Below are 26,979 nucleotides of genomic sequence, written 5' to 3'. Positions count from 1 at the left end.
TATAAAACACCTCAGGCTGCTGCAGATGAAGGGTGCCTTTACTTACTAAAGTACATACTAAAAAAACAGCACAGCTATAAAACCTCATCTGATGGCATCAGTGGCAAAAATATTTACACACAGCAGTCATCAATCTTCAGGCTAATAAAACGTATGTAAACGGATTCAGCAGCTCTACAGAACTCCTGTTCACGCTGTTGGCACTAGCATGGCTTTAGAACTACTCACCTTGGATCCAGGTTCTCCAACAGGCCCCTGTTCACCTTCAGGTCCCGGAGGCCCCTGCCAGAGAAACACAGAGCACCCATTTAAAATCAGTGCATCTTTGACTCTCAAGACAAAAAGCCACTTAATTCGCTAGTAATTCTATACCATTATAGTAAAGTGTCTACATTAACATAACCATAAACACCTTAACTCACAAAACAGCGTTACCGTAAGCAAAAACTTTACTAGCAAAATGTTAAACAGATTAACTCACAAACAGGTGAAAATATGAGATAGCATTAAAATAAACAGCCTAATCCTCAAACTAGCACTGTAGCAAACAGGCGAAAACATGAATAAGTGTTTAATTAATCAGGGTCTGATGAATATTAGCGTTACGGTAAATAGAGTAACCTACAAACTAACAGTGTAGTAGACACACAATACCATGAACTAGCTTTACAAGCAAATTAGCTCTATGGTAAAGAAGCTAAGACATGAATTAGCATTACTGAAAACAGATTAAACTTGCATTAAAATAAACACATTACAAACAGCTCGTGTTAATTAATTGCAAGTGTGTGTGTGTGGTGAGAAAGAGAGATAGAGAGAGATAAAGAGAGAGAGAGAGAGAGAGAGAGAGAGAGATGCTCATTGTGTGTTACCTCCGGTCCTGGCTCTCCATCTGCTCCTGGTTCCCCAGGTGGTCCTTTAGGTCCCTAATGGACAAACACACCGTTAGATTTTGAAATCTTGGTTACACATCTCAGCACGTCAAAACACATTCCATCACTCTGCATAACACACACACACACACACGCACATATGTGTGCGCTATATTGTACACTTCAGCACTTTTATCAAAATAGACGTGATTGAGTCAATATTTTTGTTAAGAGAGCAACTGTCATCATCAAATTATGTGGCAAATGAAAGTCTGATAAAAAACATGACTTTGGGGAAGACATGTGTGTGTGTGTGTGTGTGTGTGTGTGCTGATGTACTATGTTATGTGTATGAAAGAATGGAAAAACAGTACGGCTACTTCAAACAGCTGCAGTGTGTTTTTACAGCAGACACAGCAACTAGCAGCATGTCCGACTGATTACATGTTTAGACTAGCTGATACACACACACACACACACACACACATGCTCCCAGCACATGAAATGCCGGAGGGAAAAGTCCATTCTTCTGCTCCCAAAACAACCAATTTGGACTACATTTTATGAAAAGAGGCTGAAATACTCACAGGTTCCCCAGGAGCTCCTCTTTCACCAGAACTTCCAGGTGGACCTGCAACACCCTAAAAAAACACCTGCATTACAAATACGCATACATATCTGGCTCATGACCACATTGACTTCTTTCTGGAGAGATAAGATCTCATCATACATTATGAATTCACAGGTGAAGTGTGTCCAGCTTCACGCTGGAGATTACAGGTATGTGTATAAGTCACCAGTGTTATACAGAGTGGCTACAGATCCCTCAAATCATCTAGCAGGCTCTGTGCAAGGTTCATTCCTGGAGCTACATGTAAACAATTTCCACACAGTTTTCATCATCTGAAGTAATTCATTCATCAAGAAGAAACCTGTGGTTCACAACAACAAAATTATGAGGAGCGTGTAGAAGTGAAAAGCAGTAAGAACTTCTAAAGAGAGGAGGAAGAAGTTCTAGAGTTAGGAGGAGAAAGTCTGAAGATGGCTTGTAAAGAGGAAGACATCTGAGGGGGAAGATGAAAGTCTGAGGAGGTCCAAGAGTGAGGAGGAAGTGAAGGACCCAGGGTGCAGAGGAAGCAGCTCCAGAGTGAGGAGGAAGAAGTCTAAAAAAAAGTCTAAGAAAGTGAGTGGAGTAAGGCTGGAAAAATCTCAGACTGTGGATAAAGTCCTAGAGTAAATAGGAGAATGTCTGAAGAAGGGACACTTTCCGTCATGAAATGAGAGCTAAAAGGTAAAAAAAAGAAGAAGAATGAAATCATATGAAAATATAGTGGAGAAAATCTGAAAATGTTGAGCACGTTGTCTGTGAGCAAAGAGCTGAGAATCAGAGCAAGAAAACAAATGTACCAGGAAGCAAAAGTCCACACAGTCTCCTCTCAGTCTCCTCTCAGCCTCCTCTCAGTCTTCTCACAGCCTCCTTTTAGTCTCCTCACAGTCTCTTCTCAGTCTCCTCACAGCCTTCTCTCAGTCTCCTCACAGTCTCTTCTCAGTCTCCTCTCAGCCTCTTCTCAGTCTCCTCACAGCCTTCTCTCAGTCTCCTCACAGTCTCTTCTCAGTCTCCTCTCAGCCTCTTCTCAGTCTCCTCACAGTCTCTTCTCAGTCTCCTCACAGTCTCTCAGTCTCCTCTCAGCCTCCTCTCAGACACCTCACAGTCTCCTATCAGACTCCCCACAGTCTCCTCAGTCTCCCCTCATTCTTCTCTCAGACTCCTCACAGATTCCTCACAGACTCCTCATAGATTCCTCACAGTCTCCTCACAGATTCTTCACAGTCTCCTCACAGATTCCTCAGAGTCACCACACAGTCTCCTCACAGACTCCTCACAGACTCCCCACAGTCTCCTCTCAGACTCCTCACAGATTCCTCACAGATTCCTCATAGATTCCTCACAGATTCCTCACAGATTCCTCACAGATTCCTCAGAGTCACCACACAGTCTCCTCACAGACTCCCCACAATCTCCTCTCAGACTCCTCACAGATTCCTCACAGTCTCCTCACAGACTCCTCACAGTCTCCTCACAGACTCCTCTCAGTTTCCACTCAGATGTGTCACCAGCATCGCTTCGTCTGTTTTGCTTTCATCCCTGTTTACACGGCTCATTATTGCCTACAGGCTACACCGTATCTACACAACTCCAGCCCTCTCTCATTACTACAGTGGGATAGCATCACCTCAAACCAGACCTGGAAAACTGCTCCATATCTCCAGGGCCTTGGTTCCTGATCTAATCTTGTTCCTAATGATTATTATTGGGAAGCTCTTATCTCTTTCAGACATGGGAACTGGCTGGCCTTAAGGAACAGAAATGTGTGAGCCAACATCATGGACAACATGTGGCTTGGTGAATAATAAACACTTTGCCAAACGTGAAGCCACTGTGGAGTTTGAGGACTTTGTGCAGGAACTTTGTGTAGGAGTTTCTTGATTCAGTGAAAACAATCAGTCTGATTTTCTTCATATTTCTAATCACAATCTGTTGTACATTACCAAGCATGTTCATGCCCACAAAACTGCATAAAAGGCAAAAGCTCACAGAGCAAAAAATGACAATTTTAAATTGAATTAATTGGTGTAAATAAATAAGTGAATTAAACGTGACAGGAATTGCATTCCAACCCATTCACCTTAGTGAGTGTCCTTATATGTAAAGGTAAAAAAAAAACTCAGAAGCGAATTGTAGGATATTTACATTTTCCTGAACTAACTGAATTTCAGTAAGTTTCCTCTAAATGATTAATAAGTGAATTTGCCCTTGTGGAGTTTGCTAAATGAGGCCTAACATTCCCTCAACCGTCTTTTGAAGTCATAACTGTCTCCAAACCTCAAACATGTCTTTAGCTGACCGATTACATCTGAGGAGAGATGGATATTGTACAAAAAACAAAACAAAAAAAACCTACACATCTGTAGGAGCTTCTATATGGGAAAGTCATTCATTCACTCATTCTACAATACAGCCCTATTTTGTCTTGATTAGTTTCACTGTGTGAAATCTCTAACTTTTTTACATGTCACATTCTACACATTTACACATTTCTCCCAGATTGTGGAAGGCATGCTCATATCTTCACGTTTATTTATTTCAGAATCTAACATTAGATGTTTTCACAGAGAGTCTGATTTTCTGGTTTGTAAACACAGTTACACCAGCCTCAGCTGCTTTGTTTGTGACACTAGAGGGCGCTGTGGGTCTAAAAGAATTTGAAGAGAGAGCGAGAGAGAGAGAGAGAGAGAGAGAGAGAGAGAATATCAAGTCCTCAGGCTATAAAGAGTCTTGTTTAGTATAACATACACAACCAGCACTAATGACAGAGAGGTTGTGCTGTAAAATGAGAGACTCAAGCTACTTCCTGTTACAGTTGGCACTTAATATGGCACCCTGGGTTATAAGGCTGGAAAACAGGGGAAATGGAGTAATAATAACAGAGTGAGGGTCAACTTTATAAAATAAACATTCAGCAAAATCCACACACAAACTCATTCATTTATGGAAAGACTACAAATAGTCTGCTAATCAACTATCCAAAACTGCTAATGTAATATCCTTCTGATTGTCCAGTCCACTGTCCAAGAATTACTTTACTTTTTTAAAAATAATTATCCAGACTCTAGGGCCCTATTTGGATGGGATTAAATTCTCCAAGTATAAACAAACAAAAGACGGATAACTTTCTCACAAATTACATCCCACATGGTCATGTTTACTGCTGAACATTTAACCTGCTGAATAATCTCCTTTTTAGGATAAAAGCATCTCCAAATTCCTTTTTCAAATGCGATTAGTTTCACTGGTTGTACACATTTTTACACGGACATGTATTATGGTTTGACCTCCAGTCCGATCTGCTGACCATGATGCTGAAACTGCACACACGTACATCCTGCAAATCAGCTCCAACCTTATTCTTTAAGAAATTTTACAACAAAGATGAACTGATAACCTGATGGTACAGAAAATGGTGTCTTACAGTCTGTAAAATACAGTACTGAAAAATTAACTGTGACTGTAGGCTGTGGACATACCAATGGCCCTGGAGATCCTCGTTTCCCTGGACTTCCTGCTTTGCCCTGCAAAAACACATATGGATCACAATGTGGACCAAAAACAGTATTAGATTTTTGATTGTTATCATGTAGCACTAAGTTGTTGGACTTACAACAAATCCCGTAGCTCCTTTCTGGCCTGGCTCACCCTTTTCTCCCTATAAATACACCAAAGTAAATACTGAGGTAAGACAGAAAAATTGAGTGGATGTGTTGGTTGTGATGAGTTGTATATGTACCTTGATGCCCTCTGGTCCTGGTTCTCCGAGTGGTCCGTCGGCTCCTCTCGGCCCCTGACAAGAACATAAAGGAAAAACAATGTAAGTTATGACAAGCTAGCTGTGACTGGCTATAACTAGCTCTGACCGTCAAGAGTCCAGCATTCTGTCTAGATCTGTTGGATGATGCAATTAAAGTCAAGACATTTCTCATTTTATATTAAAGAGTGTAGATATCTCAAATATATGTAAATAAATCTGTATCCTACAAAAAAATGAACTAGTGTCATTGTTACTACCCCAAAGTCAGTTGTTTTTTAGAACATCACATTAATCACATCGATTGCAGAACAATTATTTCCTGTTATGTGAACTACGATGGAATTACATTCAATTTAGATAAAAAGCTTCTGAGCATGAACCGACTGTATTAAGCTTCTGTTTATTTTATTTAGAATGCTTTATCATTTTTTATCGATTACATCAAAATTCTGCTATGTCTGGCTTCACAGTTTGGCTCATTTGGGCAGGTATGAACATATTAGTCAAACAAAATCAACCACACCAAGGCTTATACGAGATACAGCCTTGTCATGCTACCGATGAAACTCTGTGGGAATCAAACAAGATATTGACTCCTAAACCTAAGCTCATACACCAGTTTCATCAGGTAAACACCAGAATACACAACTGACCCTGAACACACAACAGACCCTGTTCACACTGCCATCAGATTTCAATAACTTCATCTCCACACACTAAGATTACACAGTTACACAAACTAAGAATAAAAAGGGTTAGAACTTTTTTAAAAAAAGTTATTTTTAAAAAAAGCACAATTCAGTTCTTCAGTTTGTCTCATTGGAGGAACCCTTGCAAGTTCTAAGCAGATCCCAATCATCAAGGTGTTTCACTATCACAGAGTGTTCCCAATGCGATCTCTTTAGGAAGCTTGGGGCCCTCAGTGACCAGAAGTGACCAAATATGCTTCATTAACATTGTTTTGTGGTTTTCTAGGACTGGGAATCCAATCACAATCCTCTATTAATACCTTAATTAAGATATTAATAGAGAATTCCATGGAAATTGTATTATGTTAATAATTAATTTTCTATCATTGATGTCAATGTGACTGTATCATAGTAGCAAATCTACGAAGGAGCTATGCAAGGAGCTGTCAATATTAATTACCACTACAAAAAAAAACTGCTGGAAAAAACAGATCTACAGATCCTTGAACTTCCTTTGCTTTAGACTGTAGTGTAAGAAATAGAAATAAACAGGAAAGGAAGTCATGCCGCAACGTCATGCTTAAACAATCCAAACATCTGTGCTTATATGGTAAATACTACCATGTTTACATTGTATGTATATAGTATACAGGCAAATACACACACACGCACACACACACAAGCACACACACACACACGCACACACACACACAGAGTCAGCAGTAGCATGGCTTCCTCGGCTGGCCCCCACATGTTGTGGCGTACTTTACTGGCTCATGTAGCAGACCAGACTGGTATCCTGTTTAGACACAAAACTACTTTCCACCAAATCAACACTAAACAGATTTGATATTCGGCTCCATCCAGGAAGTACTGTTCAAACCACTAATGGGTGTCATTCTGATATCCACCATGTGGGGTCACTGCAAACTGCATCCAAAATACACAGTCCCAGAGTACCCTAACACACACACACACACACACACACTTTAAACAGGGTATTAGTCGCTCAGCTGTTCTGGTTTATTGATCCTGACCTCACTGCGCTTTACTATAAAAAGAGTTGATGGACTCGTTATGAGGCTTTATTTACACTATCCATGAGAACCAGATGGAAGACACTGAACTGGAACCACCTCAATAGCAAATTATGCAAACCCTCGTCTACAAGATGAAAGACAATTCAGCAGACGGCGCATGAGTTCTGATTTGTGACAGTGATGATGATTTGCAGATTTCTCAATTAACAGCAGAAAGAGTTACACTGATGCTCCCAGAACCAGCTTGAAATTACACCTAGAAGAATGTTTCTCTGACATCGTCATCGGTTTCATCCTACAAACAATAATATACAAAAGATGGACAAACCATAAGAGACCTCTATTACTGGCTTACCCTCCTTCCTTTCGTCCCAGGAACACCTGGAGTACCCCTCAGACCCGTCAAACCCTAAGCAGAGAAATTGAGAAAAAAGAGAATGATGATATTACCTCAAATCACACCATCATCTTTCTGTCCCATCAGGTTCCCTCACAATTATACAACATTTGCGAATATGGCAGCAGAACTTACCGGTGGGCCTTGTGGGCCGACATCTCCAGGACCTCCTGGCAAGCCTGGATAGCCCTTAAACACACACAAACTATATAAGTCACCAATATTTCAGCATAGTTTTAAGAAAGCAAAGCTGATAAGAGGATAAATTACATGCTGCATAGAATCACTTAGTGGACAAAACTCATACCAAGTCTCAACATCATCAGGTTTGGTTCATTAAAGCAGTAATTTTCTTACCATTAAACCCTTTTCTCCTGGTGGACCCAAAGGCCCTGCTGGACCACGATCTCCCTGTGAAAGCAAAAAATATATATTTTTTGAAATTATGAACCAATACACATCATTAGTTCATTCTGAGACGAACTACACTGGGATAAAAACAGGTTAAGCCTAGTTACACTAGGTAGCTGTGGCTTTGACTTAACCAAAACAATCACTATTTAATCCTGCAACTACTGCTTAAGTGGCTACTGTTTTAATTTATTGCTCGATAAATCCCTTTGGGCTTCAACTTTTTCTCTAACTGAATCGTGAAATCTTTAGGATGACTCTCTTGGGGAACAAAGAAGCCATTTAACAACTCTACTTCCAACCACTAGGAAATCCCCAGATCACTTCTTAGTCAAGGCCTATTCACATGTGACTGGCTTGGAAAAAAAACTTAAGATAGAATTTTATTAATTCATCTTCAGTAACAACTTCATTCTGATCAGGGTCATGGTAGATCCAAAGCCTGTACCAGGGAACACCACCAGGCACAAGACAGGGACACACCCTGGATGACATACCAGTTCATACCAGGACCGCTTCCAGTTCTCAGTGAATCTACCAGTGTGATTTGTGACAGTAGAAGAAAACGAAAGAACCAGGAAGGAAGTAAAGTGAAGCGGACCTCAGAAATGAACCAATGGCCCTGTAAATGTGAGGCTTGAGGTTGCAGGTCAGGTTTTAAGGCTATTACCCAGAGTGAAAAGCCTGTTTCAGTGTGGACTGTCCTCTGACTCTGACTCTGAGTGAATGATCTGAAACTGTCTAAGGATTTGCTTGTGGTTGGCTGAGTCACGTCTGGGTACAGCTTCTGTTGCTGACTGAAGTTCCTTCAGGCACATGCATCATCGAAATTCCATAAGATTCACACTAATAAGATCAATCATAAAATGAAGAAAGAGAAGACATTTTACTTTTTCCCCAGGTGGGCCAGCCACTCCTGGAATTCCTGGAAGTCCTTCTTCTCCCTGATAAACATCCAGATGAAGAACACAAAAAGAGAAGTTAAATACATCACTGAGAAAGACACCAGCAAACAAGCAAGACAAAACAAAACAATAAAGTCTACTATAACTGCTTTTTTTAAAAAGTGAAAACAAGCAAGTTGGTATATGGGGTAAATGGGGACACTGTTGCCTTGGTGGTTCTGTAACCTTTAAAACTGCTTGCAGACTGCCTCTGTAACTGGCTGGTGTATTTGGTTACATAGTATTTTTGCAAGTTGTGTGATTGTCCATACCCAGGTTGAGTCATGGCAAGTAAAGAGAACCATTAGTAAAATACTTTCAAATCTTAAACATTAAATTGCATGATAAAGTTCTGTGTATTTTGTAAGTGTTGAATTTTGTATCTCTTATTCTATGCCCCTGCTTTAATACAACACCTCACGGTGGCTTCCAAGTCCATCATCCAGTTTAAACACCCGGCTCATCAAAACAAGTCCAGCTAACAAATCTCCACAAAATAGATCAAATCAGACTCCAGGATATGTTTCAGCAATTTCAAAAACATGCCCCCACCAGACAAATCTGGAACCTGGAACTGGATGGATGCTGCAATTCATTAAGCTGGAAAACACATTTCCTCCAGCTTCTTCAAAGTTAAGGCAAGAGTGCATTTCTTTCCACAGTAATTTCAGTTTCATCCGCTTTGCTAAGGTCTGGATTTAGCCTGAATCCTGCCTCTGATTTCTAAACCACAAATTGCACCACAGCAGCAGTCTACCATCTGTATTGCTCAGTATAGGAGGAAGACTCGATGTATATGGAAATTCTTCCACAGTTGTGTGTATGTTTGCTGTCTTACCAGAATTCACTTTGCAACCATAAATGAATCTGTTTTATCTTTGATGATCACCAGATTAGTTCTCATAGTGTTGGAAAACATATAAAGCAATTCATCACCCATTCCTTTGATATGACCCTCTTGCATTTGTCACTGTCTGGATTTCAGGGCTGGATTAGACACAGTTTTAGACGATGTGATGTGTTGTGACTTTGACTGGGCATGTGCACTTTATCAGTGGAAAAAACTACACAGTAAATCTCACCCTTTGTTTGCAGTGTGTTTGATGGATTTGTGTTTGACACAGGCTCCCCCTGTATGAAAGCTTAATTCCATGACGATGACACTGCATGTCCGGACGACGCTAACCCACACTGAATCAGTGAAAGACATGAAAGGGGGCAGAACACAGCAGTCAGCTGCACTTCTCCCCCCGAAGTAGGTTTCTGTAGAGACACATAGACTGGCTAACAGCGCATAAGTACACAGTGACCTAATTTATACACTTTCCAATAGACGAGCTTGTTGTATCTTATGTCCTCTGGGTCTCTCGAGAATCTAAAACTCAACGATTTATTGTATAATTACATCATGACATGTCAAAAAGCCAGCTCCTATGCATATATTTTTGTCTTGACAGGAAAAAAGGCTCAGCTATAGGTTGGAAAATACATCAGTTCATTTCCCCAGGCGATAATCATCAATCTTTTTTGTGGTGTAAAGAAGGTGACCATATTAAACCTTTAACCTATGGCTAAAATCATGAAAAATCTAGAATTATGAAAAATTTAAACCTTTTCAGGATGTACAACGTCAGTTATGAGATCCATGAAGTTCATTCGCTTGTAACTTTAGAGTTTTTACTTTCTACACATTTGGCCGATTTGTAGATTGCAGCTTGTCCTCATTACCAAACAATTCAGCCTGTTTAACAACAAATAAACAAGGCTAAGAATCCACTAACTCATGGGGTATCTGTAAGTCATTTCACACGTGTAAATCATTTGATTTTAGTACAGAATAAAACTCTCTGCATCTCTGAAATTGATTATTTTCCTTTAATGGCCCAAAGTAATCAAACATCTAGAATATTTTGCAGGCCTTCAGAAAGCAACTGCACATCACATCCATGCAAGGTCAAGTATTGTTTGGGCAAACATTGTTATACGTCTGACTGCATGCCAGCTAGAAAGGCATGAAGTGAGGTTGGCATGGGCTAGAGTTGTTTTTGGAGGACGGTATGCCAGGGACAGACCAAGCCTACGTTTGAGCCTAATGATGTCAAGCTTCACAGGAAGCCTGGGATGCTGCAAATCAAGCATGTGGCCCAATTGTAAGCCTCAGCGCTAATCCAGACTGAAGTTAAATGCTAAAACTTTGTGGAGCCAAGTCTGTTCCTCACCCCTGATTTTACACAACATGCCAAACATAATCACAGGATCGTTCAGTTGTGCTCAGATTTTGGCCAAATGTTTCTCAGATGCTTCTAAAAAAGGGAAGTGGTGTAGGAAGTTCATCAAGGATTCACCTGACAGTCAGCACTTCCTCACTTCCAGTCAGCTTCACTGGAGGTAGAATATTCTAGCTGTCATGCTTCCTGCATGCTATCTGCCATGTGTAGTGTAGAGTGAGTTACTTGGATGAGAACTAGCAAATGACCAGAGCTGAAGGAAATGAGATTTACTTTTAGATATCATCAATTAATAGTGTGCTTTTTATGTGAACACCATCACTCACTGGTTTGTCTCTAGAGACCATAGTGTGAAGTGTCTGCTCTTATTACACTGTGTGTGTGTGTGTTGGATCTTGCAACACTGATGCTGGTTTTCTGGAGCTCTTTCACTCCAACATGAGCAGCAACAGCCCAGTTCTCAAGAACAACCTCACATGGCTGATATCTGATATTCACAGCGTGCCAGTTTCCCCAGGCGTCTCTTTTGTTTGATAAACCTTCATGCACAAGAGACCAACGGGAAAAAAACAAGCAGACCAAGGCTTTTAACTTCAATCCATTCAGTGAAGATTAGGGGCATGTGATTTGAATCCAAAACCTGAACAGTGAGAAAATTCAGCAGATCAGAGACGAAGTGTGTTTACAACCAGAATGTCCGAAACTTACAAAGACAACAGCTTCTTTAGAGAAGTTCCGAGGATCTGAGCTTCATTTATTATTAAACTACAGGGAAATGATCAAGACTTTGATTTTTCCACCAGCTAATACGCACGAAGAATACTTACACAATAATAACCACAATAAAGTTCACAAAAACACCACTGTGTGTCTTGGATACAGTAGCGTTTTCAGTTTCCCAGACATTTTTCTGTCTATGACCTATGATCTTTCCATCATTTCCACCATTTATGCTTCTTTAGAATGTAAAACGCTAAGCACAAAGACAGCACTGTGGTAAATGCGCCCGTATTGGAGCTGTAGAGCTCTCATGACAATCATACATTAATAAATGTTTTCCCTCATTCACACTACAACCCAGAAACCAAGTTAACTCTTTTCCCCAGAGGCCAAAAAAATGGAGTTTGCTCCTGGTTTGTTGTGTCAATTTTGAGCATTGAATGTCTTTGTCATGTCCCATTCCACAGTGGTGGTTAATAAGAAGCTCATATGAAATTAGACACTCAGGAGCTTAAGTTGTTTTTTCTCTAGCCTACTATATATATTCATAGAAAAGTTCCATAGAAACAAAAACAGCCCCCCCCACGCACACACTCATTTCTATCTTCAGAGTAAATGATGATATCAAACCCACTTCTGCTCTCTGAGATGATCCAAGTGCAAATTTGATCTTCAACCACTAAAATTCTGTGTAAGTTTCTCCAACAGAGTGAAAAACACATCTCACACTGAAAGCCAACAGAGTCCTGACTCATTTTCTATCAGAATCACAGCCAGAAAATCATTCGATTCTTTACACTGATTGAAAATGTCCCATACGTCCATCTCATTTACTAAACATTCACCTTTTTGAATGTTAGTGAACTTATATATGGTGAAATAGATCACATTAATAGGGTTGCTCAGTGGTTAAGGTGTTGGACTACTGATCAGAAGGTTGTGAGCTTGAAGTTTAGAAGTTAATGATACTGTACTCACTGGAGGGCCGCTCTTGCCAACGTTTCCCTGGTCACCGACTTCACCCTGTGAACACGAGACATCACGCAATAAATACCAGAATAAAGCGACTGTGTAATCTCACCTCTCTCCCACTGACACACTGTAAAACCAAGCGCATGTTCCTGTTTCCTGTCTGCTTCTTCTTTTTCATTGCATATGTTGTTATTATCCTGTAATGACAGCTCTGAGAGAATTCCTAAGCTCTCATAACGAACCGCAACACCTTAATTATCGAATCAACCGTTTCACACTGCTGACTGAACACCAGGAGATTAAAGTCTTCACTAGAAGAGCTGTGTAATTCTCCTGAAATCTTTGGGTTTTATTGTTGAATAAATGACTCAGCCATTCAAGGAAAATAATAATTCCTGAGTTTTTACCTTCAGCCCTTCAGGTCCTGGCTCACCAATATAACCTTTCCTTCCAGGTCTGCCCTGAAATCAGGATTACAGCATGAAATCTCTCTCACTCTCACACATACGCACACACACACACACACAGAAACACTCTTTGGACACACACACACACTCTCTGAAAACACGCACACACAAACACACTCTTTGGACACACACACACACACACAGAAACACTCTTTGAACACACACACACAAACACACTCTTTGGACACACACACACACGCACATATACACACAGAAACACTCTTTGGACACATACACACACTCTTAGGACAACACTCTTTGGAGACACACACACACATACACACACACTTACAGTGGGTCCGGGGCTGCCAGGTGGACCCAAAGGGCCTTCATCTCCCTAAAAAAAAACATGAGGAACCGTTTCAGTAAACAGTCCAGTGCTGATGTATCGTAAACACTTTATTACGGACATGAGGATAGAGTGAGAGAGATAGAAAGAGAGGGATGAAAAAGGAACAGTGGCAGAGAGAAAAATACAGCTGAATCTGTAACATGCGTTTGCTGTCTCGAGGTGAACATGGGACATGGGACACCACTGGTCGCTGTCCACCCCACTGACTGAGAAACAATGTTCTTCCTAACACCTACTAACAAGCCTGCCTTTGTACTCCCATAATGCATTGCTGCCATTTATCTGATCAGAACCTTGTTAAATTTAATAAGCTTGACTTCAGTGTTAGAAAATATGTGTTAATTACTTGTAGAGTCTGTGAGAATCTGATCAGCACCAAGATCCAACAGCATTAAGTTATTTGTGATCCACTTGTGTTTGTGATTGAGAGAAATGCTGATTGATGGTAAACACTGGCAGAAAGACATGCGTGAGAAAAATTAAACACAAGTTTATTACCTCAGTTCCCTTTGGTCCCAAAGGCCCTGGAGGTCCCCGTGTTCCCTGAACACCCTGCACACACGCACACACGCACACTTCATTAAAACATTGTATCCTTTAAGATAATAGCCACCTGCTTAATAATCCACTGTTCTGCGGGAAAAGCCGATTGAAATGTGTTGGGCAGAACATGTAAGAACAACACTTTAAATTAACATCAGTAATCATCACTTTCAACTCCTTCTAAATGCTGAAGAACATCTTCAAATTTTAGCTGAAGTTAAAGCAGAAAAGTATCAAATTCATTTAAGTAAAAGCAGAAGAAAAGAAAGATTCACAAAAAAGATGTCTGTCTCAACTATAAAATCACACAGTTCCTATGGTAAATTGCTGCCTCCTTCACCCAAGACACATGGAACATGTGAAACCATTAGCTAAGGTGTTGGCTAGCATGCTTGCTAGCATAGTAATAATTCTGACTATACAATCTGGCCGAATGCTAATGGCTAGCTGTCACAAAGACAGTCAGACTACAGTGATATACAAAGTCTCATCCTCACCATCAAATCTGTTCAAGTTTAGATTTGTCAGGAATTTAGATTCTCCTCAGATGCCAAAAAGACACTTCATGAAGTGTATGATTATAGAGGAATGTAGTGATGGTGAAAACAGAGGAAATAGAAAGTTTTACTTGAAACTACTTAAATTTTGGGATATTATTAATAAATATTCCTCCAGGTCATGACAGATCCAGATCCTGGAAGCAGATCCACAATCTAGAATCAGATGCAGATCCAGATTCTCCGATCAGATCCAGATCCAAATCCTGTGATCAGATCCAAATCCTTTGATCAGATCCAGATCTTCTGATCAGATCCATATCCTCTGATCAGATCCAGATCCTCTCATCAAATCCAGCTCCAGATCCAGTCCCAGGAACTGAGCATGAACTGGAAACAGACCCTGGATGGGACTCCAGTCCATCGAAAGGCACCATAAACAAATACAAATATTTTCACGCTTAATAAGCAGATAGAGTCTAAAGTCTGATTTAAGATATCCTTAGATCAGACATCATGCGTTTAAGATCACTGCAATATCTATCTGTGTTTCAGGATTAAAGATGACATGCCGTTTCTTTACCTTTGGGCCTGGAGGACCGTTGGGACCAGGAACTCCAATGTCTCCAGGAAATCCCTGAAAATCAAGGGAAAGGTAAATTAAAAACGCCAGCTGTAGATTGATGAGTTGAAGCTGAAACCATGAGAGTCTGATTTCTACCTTCTGACCTCTGTCTACACAATGAGTCTGATCTCTGTTTAAAGCAACGCAGCCATAAGTTATCCTATCTTAGTCTGTAGCACTTTAACCAAAAAAGTCTGATCTCTGTATAAAGGCTCTTCAGCATGAGAAGTACAAGCCTCAAGCACCGCATCCACAAATCTAACTGCATCCTCAAGTCTAATCCAATAAACCAACTGAATCAAATGTAGGTCTGTAGATTCTCATCCATGGGTATTCTATCCATAGTATCTTGATCACAATAAATCAACTCTAAATCTGATTTCTGTCTAAAGCATCTCTAATGCAAAAAAATGATCTGTGTTGTGACACTGAAGTCTCAGTTCTCATCTACAGTGAGTCTGATCTTGGTCCTAGATCTCAGTCAAAACAACTCAGCCACATCTTATGTGCAAAATTTGTTCTCAGCCTGAAACATAAATTTCCGCTACTTTGCATCCTGAATACAGTAAAAAAAAAAAAGAGCGTCTCGTTTCAACCAAGTGCTGTGTGGACAGAAATCCACTAGATGGCAAACAGCCTGTGTGAGAAGCAGACATGATCTGATCTTCATCCAGCATCTGCTACCCAGATGGAATCATGTTTAACCAGACGGAGACTTGAGAAAACGTTCCCAGTGATGATTATTAAAGAATATCCAGCCACTGATGGAAGGTTTAATCCAGAAAGAGACGCTGAAGAAAGCTTGCTGTAACGACATGCAGATTACTCCTTATCTCCTTGTGTTTCCCAAAAAAACCAGTTGGCATCAAAAACACTGCTCTAATGGAACATCAAATACAGTAACTATCATAAAGCTTGCTCAAGTGCCCTTAAATCGTGCTATTTGATCACCTCATGCCCCTGAGCTCTTATGCTAGAGCTATGCTAATCCCAGGCAGTTTGTGACCCACAACATGCAACTTCAAACACAAGTACCTTACTGCTCTTAAATCACTAATTCCTTTTTACCCTAAACCACCTGCTTCATTTAGACATTTTAGTTTAAATGTAACCAAGCTGTGCCGTAATTTTAATTAATTTTCACCACTTATTTGAGATAGTAGCAATTAAATGACTTTCAGATACAAGTCCAAACACAAGAGCAGCTTTATTGTTTGCTGTTGAACAGATAATTATGGTATAGAATTTCAAACATTTTTCAACATACCCTATCATGACCAAGAACTGAAGATAACCATGGAAACAAAATGTTATTCTTCTCAAACAGAAGAATACTTTTTTCACCTCAGGCCTTGAGGAATGAAGGTAGAAACCACCTCAATCATCCCCAACCCTATTACTTTTTACCAACTGATGGGTAAGCCATGTGCCTCGAATGATGCTATCAGACTTTCCATGTTTCTACTGAGTTAGCACTTGATGTAGCTCGGTGAGCAGGTTGTTGATACTTGCCTCAGGTCCAGGAGGCCCTGGTGGCCCTGATGCTCCGAGGTCACCAGTTTTTCCCTTTAAAACAAGACATAAATGATGCATGCATAATCAAGTGGTATTTTGGACTTGTTGGTGTAACTTTGGCTGATTCGCACTCCATATCATTTTTCAAATCTTTGTCAAAAGACAAATGGACTCTAAATTTAAGTAAACAATGACTTCTACAGAAGCTTGACAAGTTACAGCAACACTCCTTCTTCTTTCAAACCATATCTAAACTGGGCACAAGTACAAAATGCAAATCATCCCCAAGCTCTGTCTTGTAAACGTGACTCTATGGCAACAAACTTTACCAAGCACTTTTCCTACTGCATTGTGAGCTGTATTTAGGGGAAAAAAAACTGAAAAGAACTGGTGCACTAAAGACTAAGCAGGTGTTGAGAGCGTGCAAAACCAGTCGCAAGCCCTAAAAGCTCTTAAAGAGAGTGCATTAAAGAAGTATTTATGAGAATGCCATGGTAAAGAGTGGCTAGCATACCATTGGTCCAGGTTTTCCACGTGGGCCTGGTGGTCCAGGAATACCTGCAGCCCCCTGCACAAAAAGGAACATTAAGAAATAACACAAAAGTCAAACTCAAGTCAGCACACATAGAGCTGGAACTGCTGGAAGAAGAACTGAATGATTGCCATTGTTTAAAAAAACATCATCCCGTTCCCTTACCTTGTCACCCTGGTAGCCATACTCTCCTGGGTGCCCCCGTAATCCAGGTTCTCCCTAGATTATACAGCGCCACACAGAGATTATAGGCTAAACAAAGCACAGTGCTTTTACTTTCAAGGTCATGCAAGGAATTAAGAACTACTTTGGTAAAAAAAAATATCACTGAGACTACAGTCAGGAAACAAGTAGGTGGAAATGATCATGGTGTTGGACCCAAAACCCATGCGCATCCGTATTTTAAAACCCCAACTGCTCTTAATTAGCATAAGAGCTGCGCTTTTAACAGTTACAGATCACTGCAATAATAGAAATATTTAGATCACCTTATCACCTTTCAATCCTGGTGGTCCCACACCTCCAGGCAGGCCCTGCCAATGACACAAGAGTTGGAGCAGAGGTTTTCAGTATCCACTAGAGAAGTACACAGGAACTGGCACAACATAACTTAATAATTGGTCATTACCTGAGGTCCAACAATGCCAGGTATTCCACGAAGTCCCTCAGGCCCAGGGTTGCCCTGAAAATAAGAAAACATTGGTGACAAAAAGCTCAAATTCTAGGGAATGCTCCAGAATGTGCTGAATAAACAAAGTCTCAATGCACAAAACTTTGGGTTGTACTTATGACTTGATTTCCTCCAAAAGATAGTAGCAGTCCTAATGCTGCTCTTCACCAGTATTTCCCGAGTCTCACCACAATGTTGCTAACAGTAGTGAAAACGCTGAGTCATAGCTACATTATCCCAAAACAGATGACTTTTTTTTATTGTCAGACCTTTTGGCAGACACTTATCCAGAGTAACTTACAAGTTATCTAATTTTTTACAACTGAGCAATTGAGGGTTAAGGGCCTCCCAGCAGTGGCAGCTTGGTGGACCTGGGATATGAACTCACAACCTCCCGATCAGTAGTCCCACACCTTAATCACTAAGCAACCACATCCCAGCACACCTTCACCCTCCCACCTTGGTAGCTGTTATGCAATAAAGAAGACTCAGTTAACAGGTAGACAATAACTGATCGTTTCCAGCTAGAAAAAAACAGTGAGACAAGCCTACTATAGGTGATTCTAAAGATGATCAGGAGTGTTAGATTTGAGTTGGAACTAACCTCTGAAAGGAGCCAGGTTAAACACCTCAGGCTTACTTAATGTGACAGGCTAATGAGGAAAATCTCAATCCATCCTTTTTTCCATATCATGACAACTCTCCTGACACAAATTTCCTCCAGGTCTCAAACAGTACATTCCAAGTTGTCAACGCTTTTGAGCAAAGACGTAGAGCTGTGCCAAATCTCTTGAGCATGATATCTATTACACGTCCAATTGTAAAATCACTGCAGGGCTCAGAGAAGGCAACTGGGGTGGTAATGTTTTAGCCTCCACAAAACACACTACTGTATGATTATCAAGACGAGTGATATATAGTAAAAATTTGTGAAGATACAGGTAAATAATTAAAAGTGAGTACCATGACTACCGCTGTATGTTTGTCACTGGTTAAGCTGCAACAGATGATCAGCTACAGATGTCTTGCAATGGCTCATGTTTAGAAATCTAGTACTGAGTTCTAGATCTACAGAACTACAGTACAGCCCTTATTTTTAACATTCACTGATAGATTCTCCTGCAGAATCCAGACTATGCTCACCCAGTTGATAACCTTTGCTTATTTGTTTAATATTATGCCATGGATAAACTGGATAATAGAATATTACTTTTCAACATTAAGTTTACACACTGGGACACTTAAGTTAAGCACTGTAGACTACCTTAAGCACTTGAGCTTAAGGTAGTCTATAGTGACCTTTGATTAGGTTAAGTGTCTGAGGCTGTACATCCACACATGTCAATCTGATCAGCTGTGACACTGATTCCTTCCATGTAGGGTTAGATGTTTGTTAGTGCTGAAATTTGGCCTGGTTCTTATTATAGGAAATGTCATAAATAATAGACCATGACAGAAAAGCACTAACCAACTGCAGCAGCCTTCATTCAAGTCATAACAGATACAGGACTGGACGCAATTTCTATGGCTTTCTTGGAACTTGCTTCTCCACCAGATCTTGTTCCATACACACACTGACCTTCCTAAGCTGTAAAGCATGAGTGATTTCGGCAACAGTGTCTAATGATGAACAAATAGTTATCTCCGAGGACTCAGAATCACTGTCCTCACCACTTACTGAGCATCTGACAGCTGGACTATTATCACTGGCATCCCTCATATTGTCCTCAGCCTACCACCAATAAGGACATGCACCATGAATGCAGGGTACGCAGTGCATCTGGAGCAGCTAAAACCATACGAATTGCACAGAAGGAGAACGGGAGGCCCTAATGGCTTGGTGGGATAAAGACAAATTGTGTGCACTTCATAAAAGTGCTATGTCTCTTTCAACTGACAGCTTGCTTTAAAAACAGTAAAGAGCTATGTAAAGAGTAAAGAAAGCAGAGGCCGTAACATGATCTTGTCCTCGCAAATTCTTCCAGGAATAGCTTGATCCAGAACTGATGGGATGAAGAGGAGGACAAGGTTGAGGAGCTAGTGGTTATGTGAAATGAAATAAACTGGCAGGGTCAGAACATTTCAGAGCCACAGAATGCATGCAACTTGTATTCCAAATGCTTTTGAGCTCTTTCCTGGTGGTGCATGAAGTTCAATGGGTTTCCCCTCAACGGCCACAGCTGCCAATGAAATTTCTTGGATTTCTCTCCATTGGTTTAACCTTACTTTGGCTCTATGTACCCTAACCATGGGAAACACTACAACTGCCCCAACTGCAAAGCTGTGCCCCATTCAACAAGGCTAACCATAGAGAAAGCCTAACACAATCTTCACCTGATCCTAAGTTGAAACCTCATAACCCTACCATAAACTAATACTAACACTAACCCTACACCAACACTAACTAAAACTCACCCATAGGCCAACCCCACCTTAACTAAGCCCCGACCCTAGTCTAAAGGTTGTCAGTCCTTGCCCAACAGGACATTTGAATTAGTCATTTGTTTGCCTGGACCAGTGTTCTTCTATGAATATGCTGAAAATCGTAATCAGGAATCATTAACACTGGAGATATTTATGTACCCATATCCTTCCAGGATGACAGCACTGTTGAAAAATAGGGGAAATAATGGAATGGCCAGTAACCTGAGATACAAGAACAGCACAAGCCAAGTATTATTTAAAGATAATGATTTATCACAAAGTAATGCAAAAGTCATGGACCATTGTTCTTTCAAAAGACATTCCATCTTGGAGATTTCATGATAGTAGTGGAGAACTTAGGTGGTCCCACTGAGTTGAGATCTTGTGAGTGTGAGGATGTTTGGTGGAGTCGTCATGAATAAGGGTAGGCCTATCATGATAGACATGTTAAATCATACAATAAAGATGAAGAATGTTATTCTGATCTTTTGTGGTATTCTGACGATACCACAAAAAATAAAGGGGATAAATGGATCCAAACCATATCAGCAGGAATAAATAAAAACCTCCACAGAATAACGGAGAATCCTGTCTGTACGTGGACTTAAATAGAAAGCTTAAGGTTAGCCAACATGGAAGAGCCAGCAGACGAGAGAAATGGAAAAGCAAAGTAACTCCATCTGTTGGAATGCCATTGAACTGTACATCTGAATCTCATAATCAAGTGCCTGGGACTGAAAATGCCACATTTTTACAAGTGAAAGACTGTGATCTGTGCCTAACGTGAAAAATAACAAGTAACTGAAAATATTCTCCCTGGATCAATCCCTGACCATGTTCCACAACGTGACTGAACTACAGCACCTGAAATGACATCACTGATCACGTCCAATAAGGATGTAACCAAACACGAATCCAAGGAACTGTCAAAATTCACACAGCATGCTGACTCTGCTGACATTTCTAGATCTGGGTTCTTTTTCTCAGTGCTTTCCAGGAGAAACAAAAGCAGCTTTCTAGTTTAAGTAAATCCCACTTCAAACTAAAATCCGGACACAGATACAGATATTTGGAGCGCTTGACACATTGATAGTATCAGTCCATTTTGAACATCAAAATATTGCTCTGTATGTCCACTATGGCGCGTTTCACTTAAAAATTCCCAGATGCATGTAATTTGCTGGGTGATGCATCAAACTGAACACTTTGGAGTTTGTATCCAGGGGGTCAGTACTGGAATGACGTAGCTGTTCCATGTGCTTCCCATTATTGCGTTTCTAATTGAAACAAAGTGAACACCAAGTTCAAGGCGTCTACTGATCTAGCTAAAATATTCAACTAAAAACCTCAAGAATCTCATTGCAGGATTGTCCATGTATGTAACTGTGCATGTAGTGCATGTGTGGACTGTGTATTGTAAGTAAGCAGCTGTGGTTACTGACTTACGACTAGAACCAGAGGAATCCAGGGAATCCTGTAGGTTTTATATCCATGGATTTTATGCAGCTGCATGGGATTAACATACAGTAAATACAGTACAGCTGAGATTTTAAAAAAGCAATCCGATGGAATTCTGTAGTGTTTAGAGGGGAAAAAAACACTTGTAGAAATACAGGTTGTAAGAGCAGCCACACATACGGCTTCAGGGTTACGGTACAGCGGATTAGCCTGAAAGAAGATCACCTGCAAAGTGTTCCAGACCCTCTGAAACTGATGAGATGGATTCTCTACCTGGCTCAGGTGAACGACCTCAGGACCTTTTCCAAAAAATGCAGCTCTATTTTTTAAGTCTGCTGATATACAGATGACACACTCACGCCAATCCTTATGCTACGCTGTGTATATCGTTGTTACAGGAAAATAACCAACAACAGCTATCAAGGTTCCTAGAGAAAATGACACCAAATTAATGAGTATCCATTCACATGGAGTGCTCGCTGTACGAGTGCCTGCGATTGAGCTGTTACCATGGAAACTAATACAAACCTGCAATTTGCAGTTCTGCTGCTATAGAAACTAATCAACAGACAGAATTAAGATATGGAACATAAGAAGTATTCTCTGTTATTTTTCTCTGCACATCATCAACCAGATCAGACAACAATATTAAACACTGACTTCTGCTAAAGTCGTTAAAACGCTAATTCGTTCTTGGCAAGTGAGCTGAGGAGAACAGCCTTCCTCACACTGAAAACAAATGACCATAACTATTAACTCTGACTTCTCTTCTAGCTTGAGATACCATAACAGTGATAAGGAAGAAACAGTGAAAATTCTGGTTCTTATGGAAGACAGCTGTGAAGGCAAAGGTGACGAAAACCCCTGAGGCTCTGAGAATAAAAGCCATGTTAAACGTTTCCTAATCCCAGCCTTCTCCTAATTGAACTTATGCATGATGATGACATAATAACAGACTCCGTGTGTGTGTGTGTGTGTTTGTGTCTGTGTGTGTAGATGACACTCACTCTGAGGCCTGGGAAGCCACTGGTGCCAGTTGCTCCAACAGATCCCTGTGACACAAACACAGATCTTTATGAAATGGTGTTTTAACACAAATATAAACCAGAGTGAAGACAGAGAGCAGAGATGATCCTCTGGTCTAATTGTCATGTCTACTCACCTGTTCCCAGGACATTTATTGTTTCACTGATCAGCCCAGAATGCTGAACTCTTAGGCTAGCTTGTTAAGTAAACGTTCAGATAAACTTTGATATGTGTGTAGACATAAAAATCGTACCTGATTCCCATCAGGTCCAGGAGGACCCCTTTCCCCAGCGTCTCCAATCACGCCCTGACAAAACACACACATACACACACACACAGAAAACTCCATCACTATTACTCCATCAGCAATCACACAGCCCTTACCATAGAAATCACCGATCAGAACCCGGGTCTTTAGCAGAGCTGTGCTTTATATACCATGTTACTTGCTATATAACAATTTTATCACTCTTCAGAAGTCCACTTGAGATAAGAAATCTCATTTCTTCTGTGCAGAAAAATGCTCTCACACGCACATCAGAAGGCAAAAGTGTGTTTCTCAGATCCCACGGATCCTTTGAACAGCTTCCATCCTGTTTTCATGCGCTCTGGGAGGCTGTGATTAGAAGGACTTACCTACAGACTCTGGGAGTCGTGCCACTTGGCACTGCGGCTCTGGTGCCGCTTTTACACGTGTTATGTTTTTAAGAGGCAAATTCAAGTCATACAACGATAATAAGCATGTCAATTTATACATGAGGTTTTGTGTTAGTGCTGTCCATCACTGTCTGAGAACAGAGGAAGTCAACTTTTTTCCTCCGTCATTGTTTAAAATCATTATCTCATATCATGAATAGGCGTCTTCATAACTAGCATGAATCCATAATGTACTATTCTCCCCTAAAGAGTACACTGTTTCTGCCTGCCAGTGCATTATTTGACTTCACTAGTGTCCCAGATGTTTTCTTATACGTAAAATGTAGAGATTGAGCTTAAATAATTGAACATTTAAATAGAAATTAAATGAAAATTAAAAAGTCTTGACTCCGCCTCTTGTCTTGTCATTAGTCAGTTTCAGTCTGTTGTTTTACTGTGTTCCGTTTTGTCTATTTCTGGTACGTACTTCTTTTTTGGAACTTTAAGTATCACCATTCCTTTCCTGTTTACTTGCTTGTGCTGTTTTTCGTTACTCTTGCTTGTGTTTAGATGTTGATGACTCTGGGTTTATGCTGTCTGCTCTTTCTCTTTGCTGCCTTATCTGATGATTGCTTCATATACTGCATATTTGTCATTAAAAAAAAAATCAGATTTAAAACAGACCGATCGTTTCATTTGCCTTTTATAGAAATTCTACTTTTCCCTTCGTCAGCTTTCCATCTATCCGCAGTCATGTGGTCGACACACTGCACCGTTAAAACCCCACAGCTTTACTAATGAACTACAACAATCTGGTATCACAATACTCCAAATCTAATTTCTAAGCTTACATAATTCTCTTCTTTATTCTATATATTTGGAGTTGGTCTTCAGTCTACAGCTAATTTCTCTCCTTTACAGCTGCAGAACTTTATACAACGTGGATGAATTTGGTGCAGGTCTTATTTTGGTTTCCGATTTCAGGTAACACATGAGCATCTTTTACCTGTCGTCCTTTGGGTCCGATCTTCCCCACAGGTCCTGCTATCCCCTGCAAGAACAGTGATAGATAACTAAACATGTACGATTCTAAAATACAGCTCTGGAAAAAAATAAGAGACCACTTCAAAATAATCAGTTTCTGATGTTTTTTTTCTTACAGGTGCATGTATTGGTGAGATGAACAGTTTTGTTTCATTTTTTGTGAACTGCTGACAATATTTCTCCTAAATTCAGAATATAACTAATGTTATTTAGAGTGTATATTTAAAGGAAATGACAACACATCAAAATAACCCAAGATCATGCAGTATTTGCAGAGCTTTAATAACTAAAATAAAAATGCAAATAATTTGTAAACAAATTGTGTTAATGCTTTGGCTAAATAACATTAAGAAATCAGTATTTGGTGGAATAACCCGAATTTGCATGTGTTTTGGCTCCATGATCTCCACCAGTTTTTCACATTGCTGTTGGGGAACTTTATACCACTCTTTTTTGCAAAAAAAGCAAACACCTCAGCTTTACTTGATGGTTTGTGACCATCCATCTTCCTCCTGATGACATTCCAGAGGTTTTCAATAGGGTTCAAATCTGGAGATTGGGCAGTGGTCTCTTATTTTTTTCTAGAGCTGTATATGTTTTCAAATTGGAGTTCAGTGTCATGGCATCATGTGTCACTAAACATGTCACATAAGCAATAAACTGAACCATTTTAAACATGAACCATATGGACACACTGATAAAAACAATGAAAAACTCCAAAGGCGCTAAATGGTGGTGAGGTTCAAGAGACGAGAGCTGAAAGTGCTGCAGCAACCAGAAGGCAACAGAAAGATGAGTGATGCAAACATCTGCATGAAATGCATGCTACAGACAGATTAAAGTGAAGTGTGAAGAGAGCACAACATTAAATTAGCTTATACACAGAACATAATTACAGCCAGTTATATAGTTATAATATTTTTAGAAGAATAAACAAATTGAATTGCACATCTAGTTCAGATGGTGGGTTTAGGTATAGGTAAACTGTTTAGTTTCTTGCTGTGCTTTATTAAATAAATCAAATCCATTTCTGTTTCCATTTAATGGTGTGGAGTATCCAAAATAAACCCAAAATGTACCTGTTCACACATACACTATATTACAGCTGACTGTATCAAAGCACTGACACTGGAGACTTCTTCCACAGTGCTACATAAAATTGACTATATAAACAGATAAACACCTTTTGACCAATCAGAATTCAGAAAAAAACACTGCTGTGGTATAATGCCATCTATCATACAAAAGGTTAGAGGTTTCTGGACCCACTGTAGTCAAATTTTTGGTTCAAGAAATGGGTTCAATTGACCTGTTGTTCGTAACTTTCAATTTTACTGCAGCAAAAATTAGGTCAAACTGTAAAACTCTACTGTAAATAACATGTATTAGCACATTGGCCACGCCCACATCACACGTCATGACACTTACTCTTTCTCCTTGTATGCCCGGTGCTCCAGGTGCTCCTGGGGGTCCGATAAAACCCTTCATATGGAAAAGAGACAAGAACATGGACACATTAGCATTGGATTGAGACCTAGATATTAAAAAGCACTACATTAAATCCTACTAACACTAACAGATGTTAATATTTCCGCTCATTAATTCTAAAATATTCTTTCTGGCTCCTTCTTGGCACATAAGATGATAAAGAGCTGCCTGAGGGATTCCGGGATGTGCTCCCTCTTCGGTTAGCAAACTGGAATATTTCATTTAACAAATAATAGCTCTATGTTCCCAAAAGTTTGTGCACCCTGATCACCAGATTCATATGTCCCTGCTGAACATCTCATTCCAGATTTCTTCCCTGTGTGTTTACTGTTATCATCACCTCCAATCCAATGTTGTCACACATTCTACAAGAGCATTAGTGACATATGACTTGTTAGATGCTGAGGAGACTCCAGTTCCAGTTCATCCCAAAGGTGTTCAGTGGGGTTGAGTCAGAGTCAGTGCTCTGTGCAGAACACTCAGGTTTTTCACTTCAACCTTTACCTCCAGACCATGTCTTCATGGAGCTCAGGGGCTTTGTGCACAGGGACCTTGTCATGCTGGAATAAGGTTTGAGTTCCAGTGAAGGGAAATTTAAATCTACACACACACAGATGTTCTGTACAACTGTTTGCTTCAGACTTTGTGGTAACAGTTTGAAGAAGAACCACATATGAGTGTGATGGTCAGGGGGCACATACTTTTGACTATATAATGTACACTGACCAGGCATAACATTATGACCATCATGGTGAAGTGAATAACACTGATTATCTCCTCATCATGGCACCTGTTAGTGGGTGGGATATATTAAGCAGCAAGTGAACATTTTGTCCTCAATGTTGATGTGTTAGAAGCAGGAAAAATGGGCAAGCGCAAGGATCTGAGTGTGTTTGACAAGGGCCAACACATGGCACAAGGATGCACTACAGGAAGAAGACAAGCAGGCGCAGGCACGGTCATTCTTTGAGCAATGTTCTGCTAGGTATCCTTGGGTTCTGCCATCCATGTTGATGTTACTTTGACCTAAACATTGTTGCATACCATGTACACCCTTTCATG

General features: G+C 40.2%; 1 protein-coding gene across 1 annotated transcript in view; it reads right to left on the bottom strand.

The window, feature by feature from the left end:
• Positions 1-26,979, bottom strand: part of LOC131365936 (collagen alpha-1(XXIV) chain) — a 77,778-nt gene that overhangs the window by 17,442 nt on the left and 33,357 nt on the right. Inside the window, exons 11-34 of the mRNA XM_058409921.1 lie at positions 25,858-25,911; positions 24,392-24,436; positions 23,003-23,056; positions 22,731-22,775; positions 17,800-17,853; positions 17,660-17,704; positions 17,337-17,390; positions 17,154-17,207; positions 16,637-16,690; positions 15,083-15,136; positions 13,958-14,011; positions 13,400-13,444; positions 13,048-13,101; positions 12,647-12,691; positions 8,667-8,720; positions 7,723-7,776; positions 7,501-7,554; positions 7,324-7,377; positions 5,219-5,272; positions 5,093-5,137; positions 4,959-5,003; positions 1,460-1,513; positions 873-926; positions 229-282 (exon numbers count right to left, since the gene is read on the bottom strand). Coding sequence (XP_058265904.1) covers positions 229-282; positions 873-926; positions 1,460-1,513; positions 4,959-5,003; positions 5,093-5,137; positions 5,219-5,272; positions 7,324-7,377; positions 7,501-7,554; positions 7,723-7,776; positions 8,667-8,720; positions 12,647-12,691; positions 13,048-13,101; positions 13,400-13,444; positions 13,958-14,011; positions 15,083-15,136; positions 16,637-16,690; positions 17,154-17,207; positions 17,337-17,390; positions 17,660-17,704; positions 17,800-17,853; positions 22,731-22,775; positions 23,003-23,056; positions 24,392-24,436; positions 25,858-25,911 — 1,233 coding nt within the window. The remainder of the gene's footprint in view (positions 1-228; positions 283-872; positions 927-1,459; positions 1,514-4,958; positions 5,004-5,092; positions 5,138-5,218; positions 5,273-7,323; positions 7,378-7,500; positions 7,555-7,722; positions 7,777-8,666; positions 8,721-12,646; positions 12,692-13,047; positions 13,102-13,399; positions 13,445-13,957; positions 14,012-15,082; positions 15,137-16,636; positions 16,691-17,153; positions 17,208-17,336; positions 17,391-17,659; positions 17,705-17,799; positions 17,854-22,730; positions 22,776-23,002; positions 23,057-24,391; positions 24,437-25,857; positions 25,912-26,979) is intronic.

The sequence above is a fragment of the Hemibagrus wyckioides genome, linkage group LG15 (genome assembly GCF_019097595.1).
Source record: "Hemibagrus wyckioides isolate EC202008001 linkage group LG15, SWU_Hwy_1.0, whole genome shotgun sequence".
NCBI lineage: Eukaryota > Metazoa > Chordata > Actinopteri > Siluriformes > Bagridae > Hemibagrus > Hemibagrus wyckioides.
This window is presented reverse-complemented; position numbering and strand designations above follow the sequence as displayed.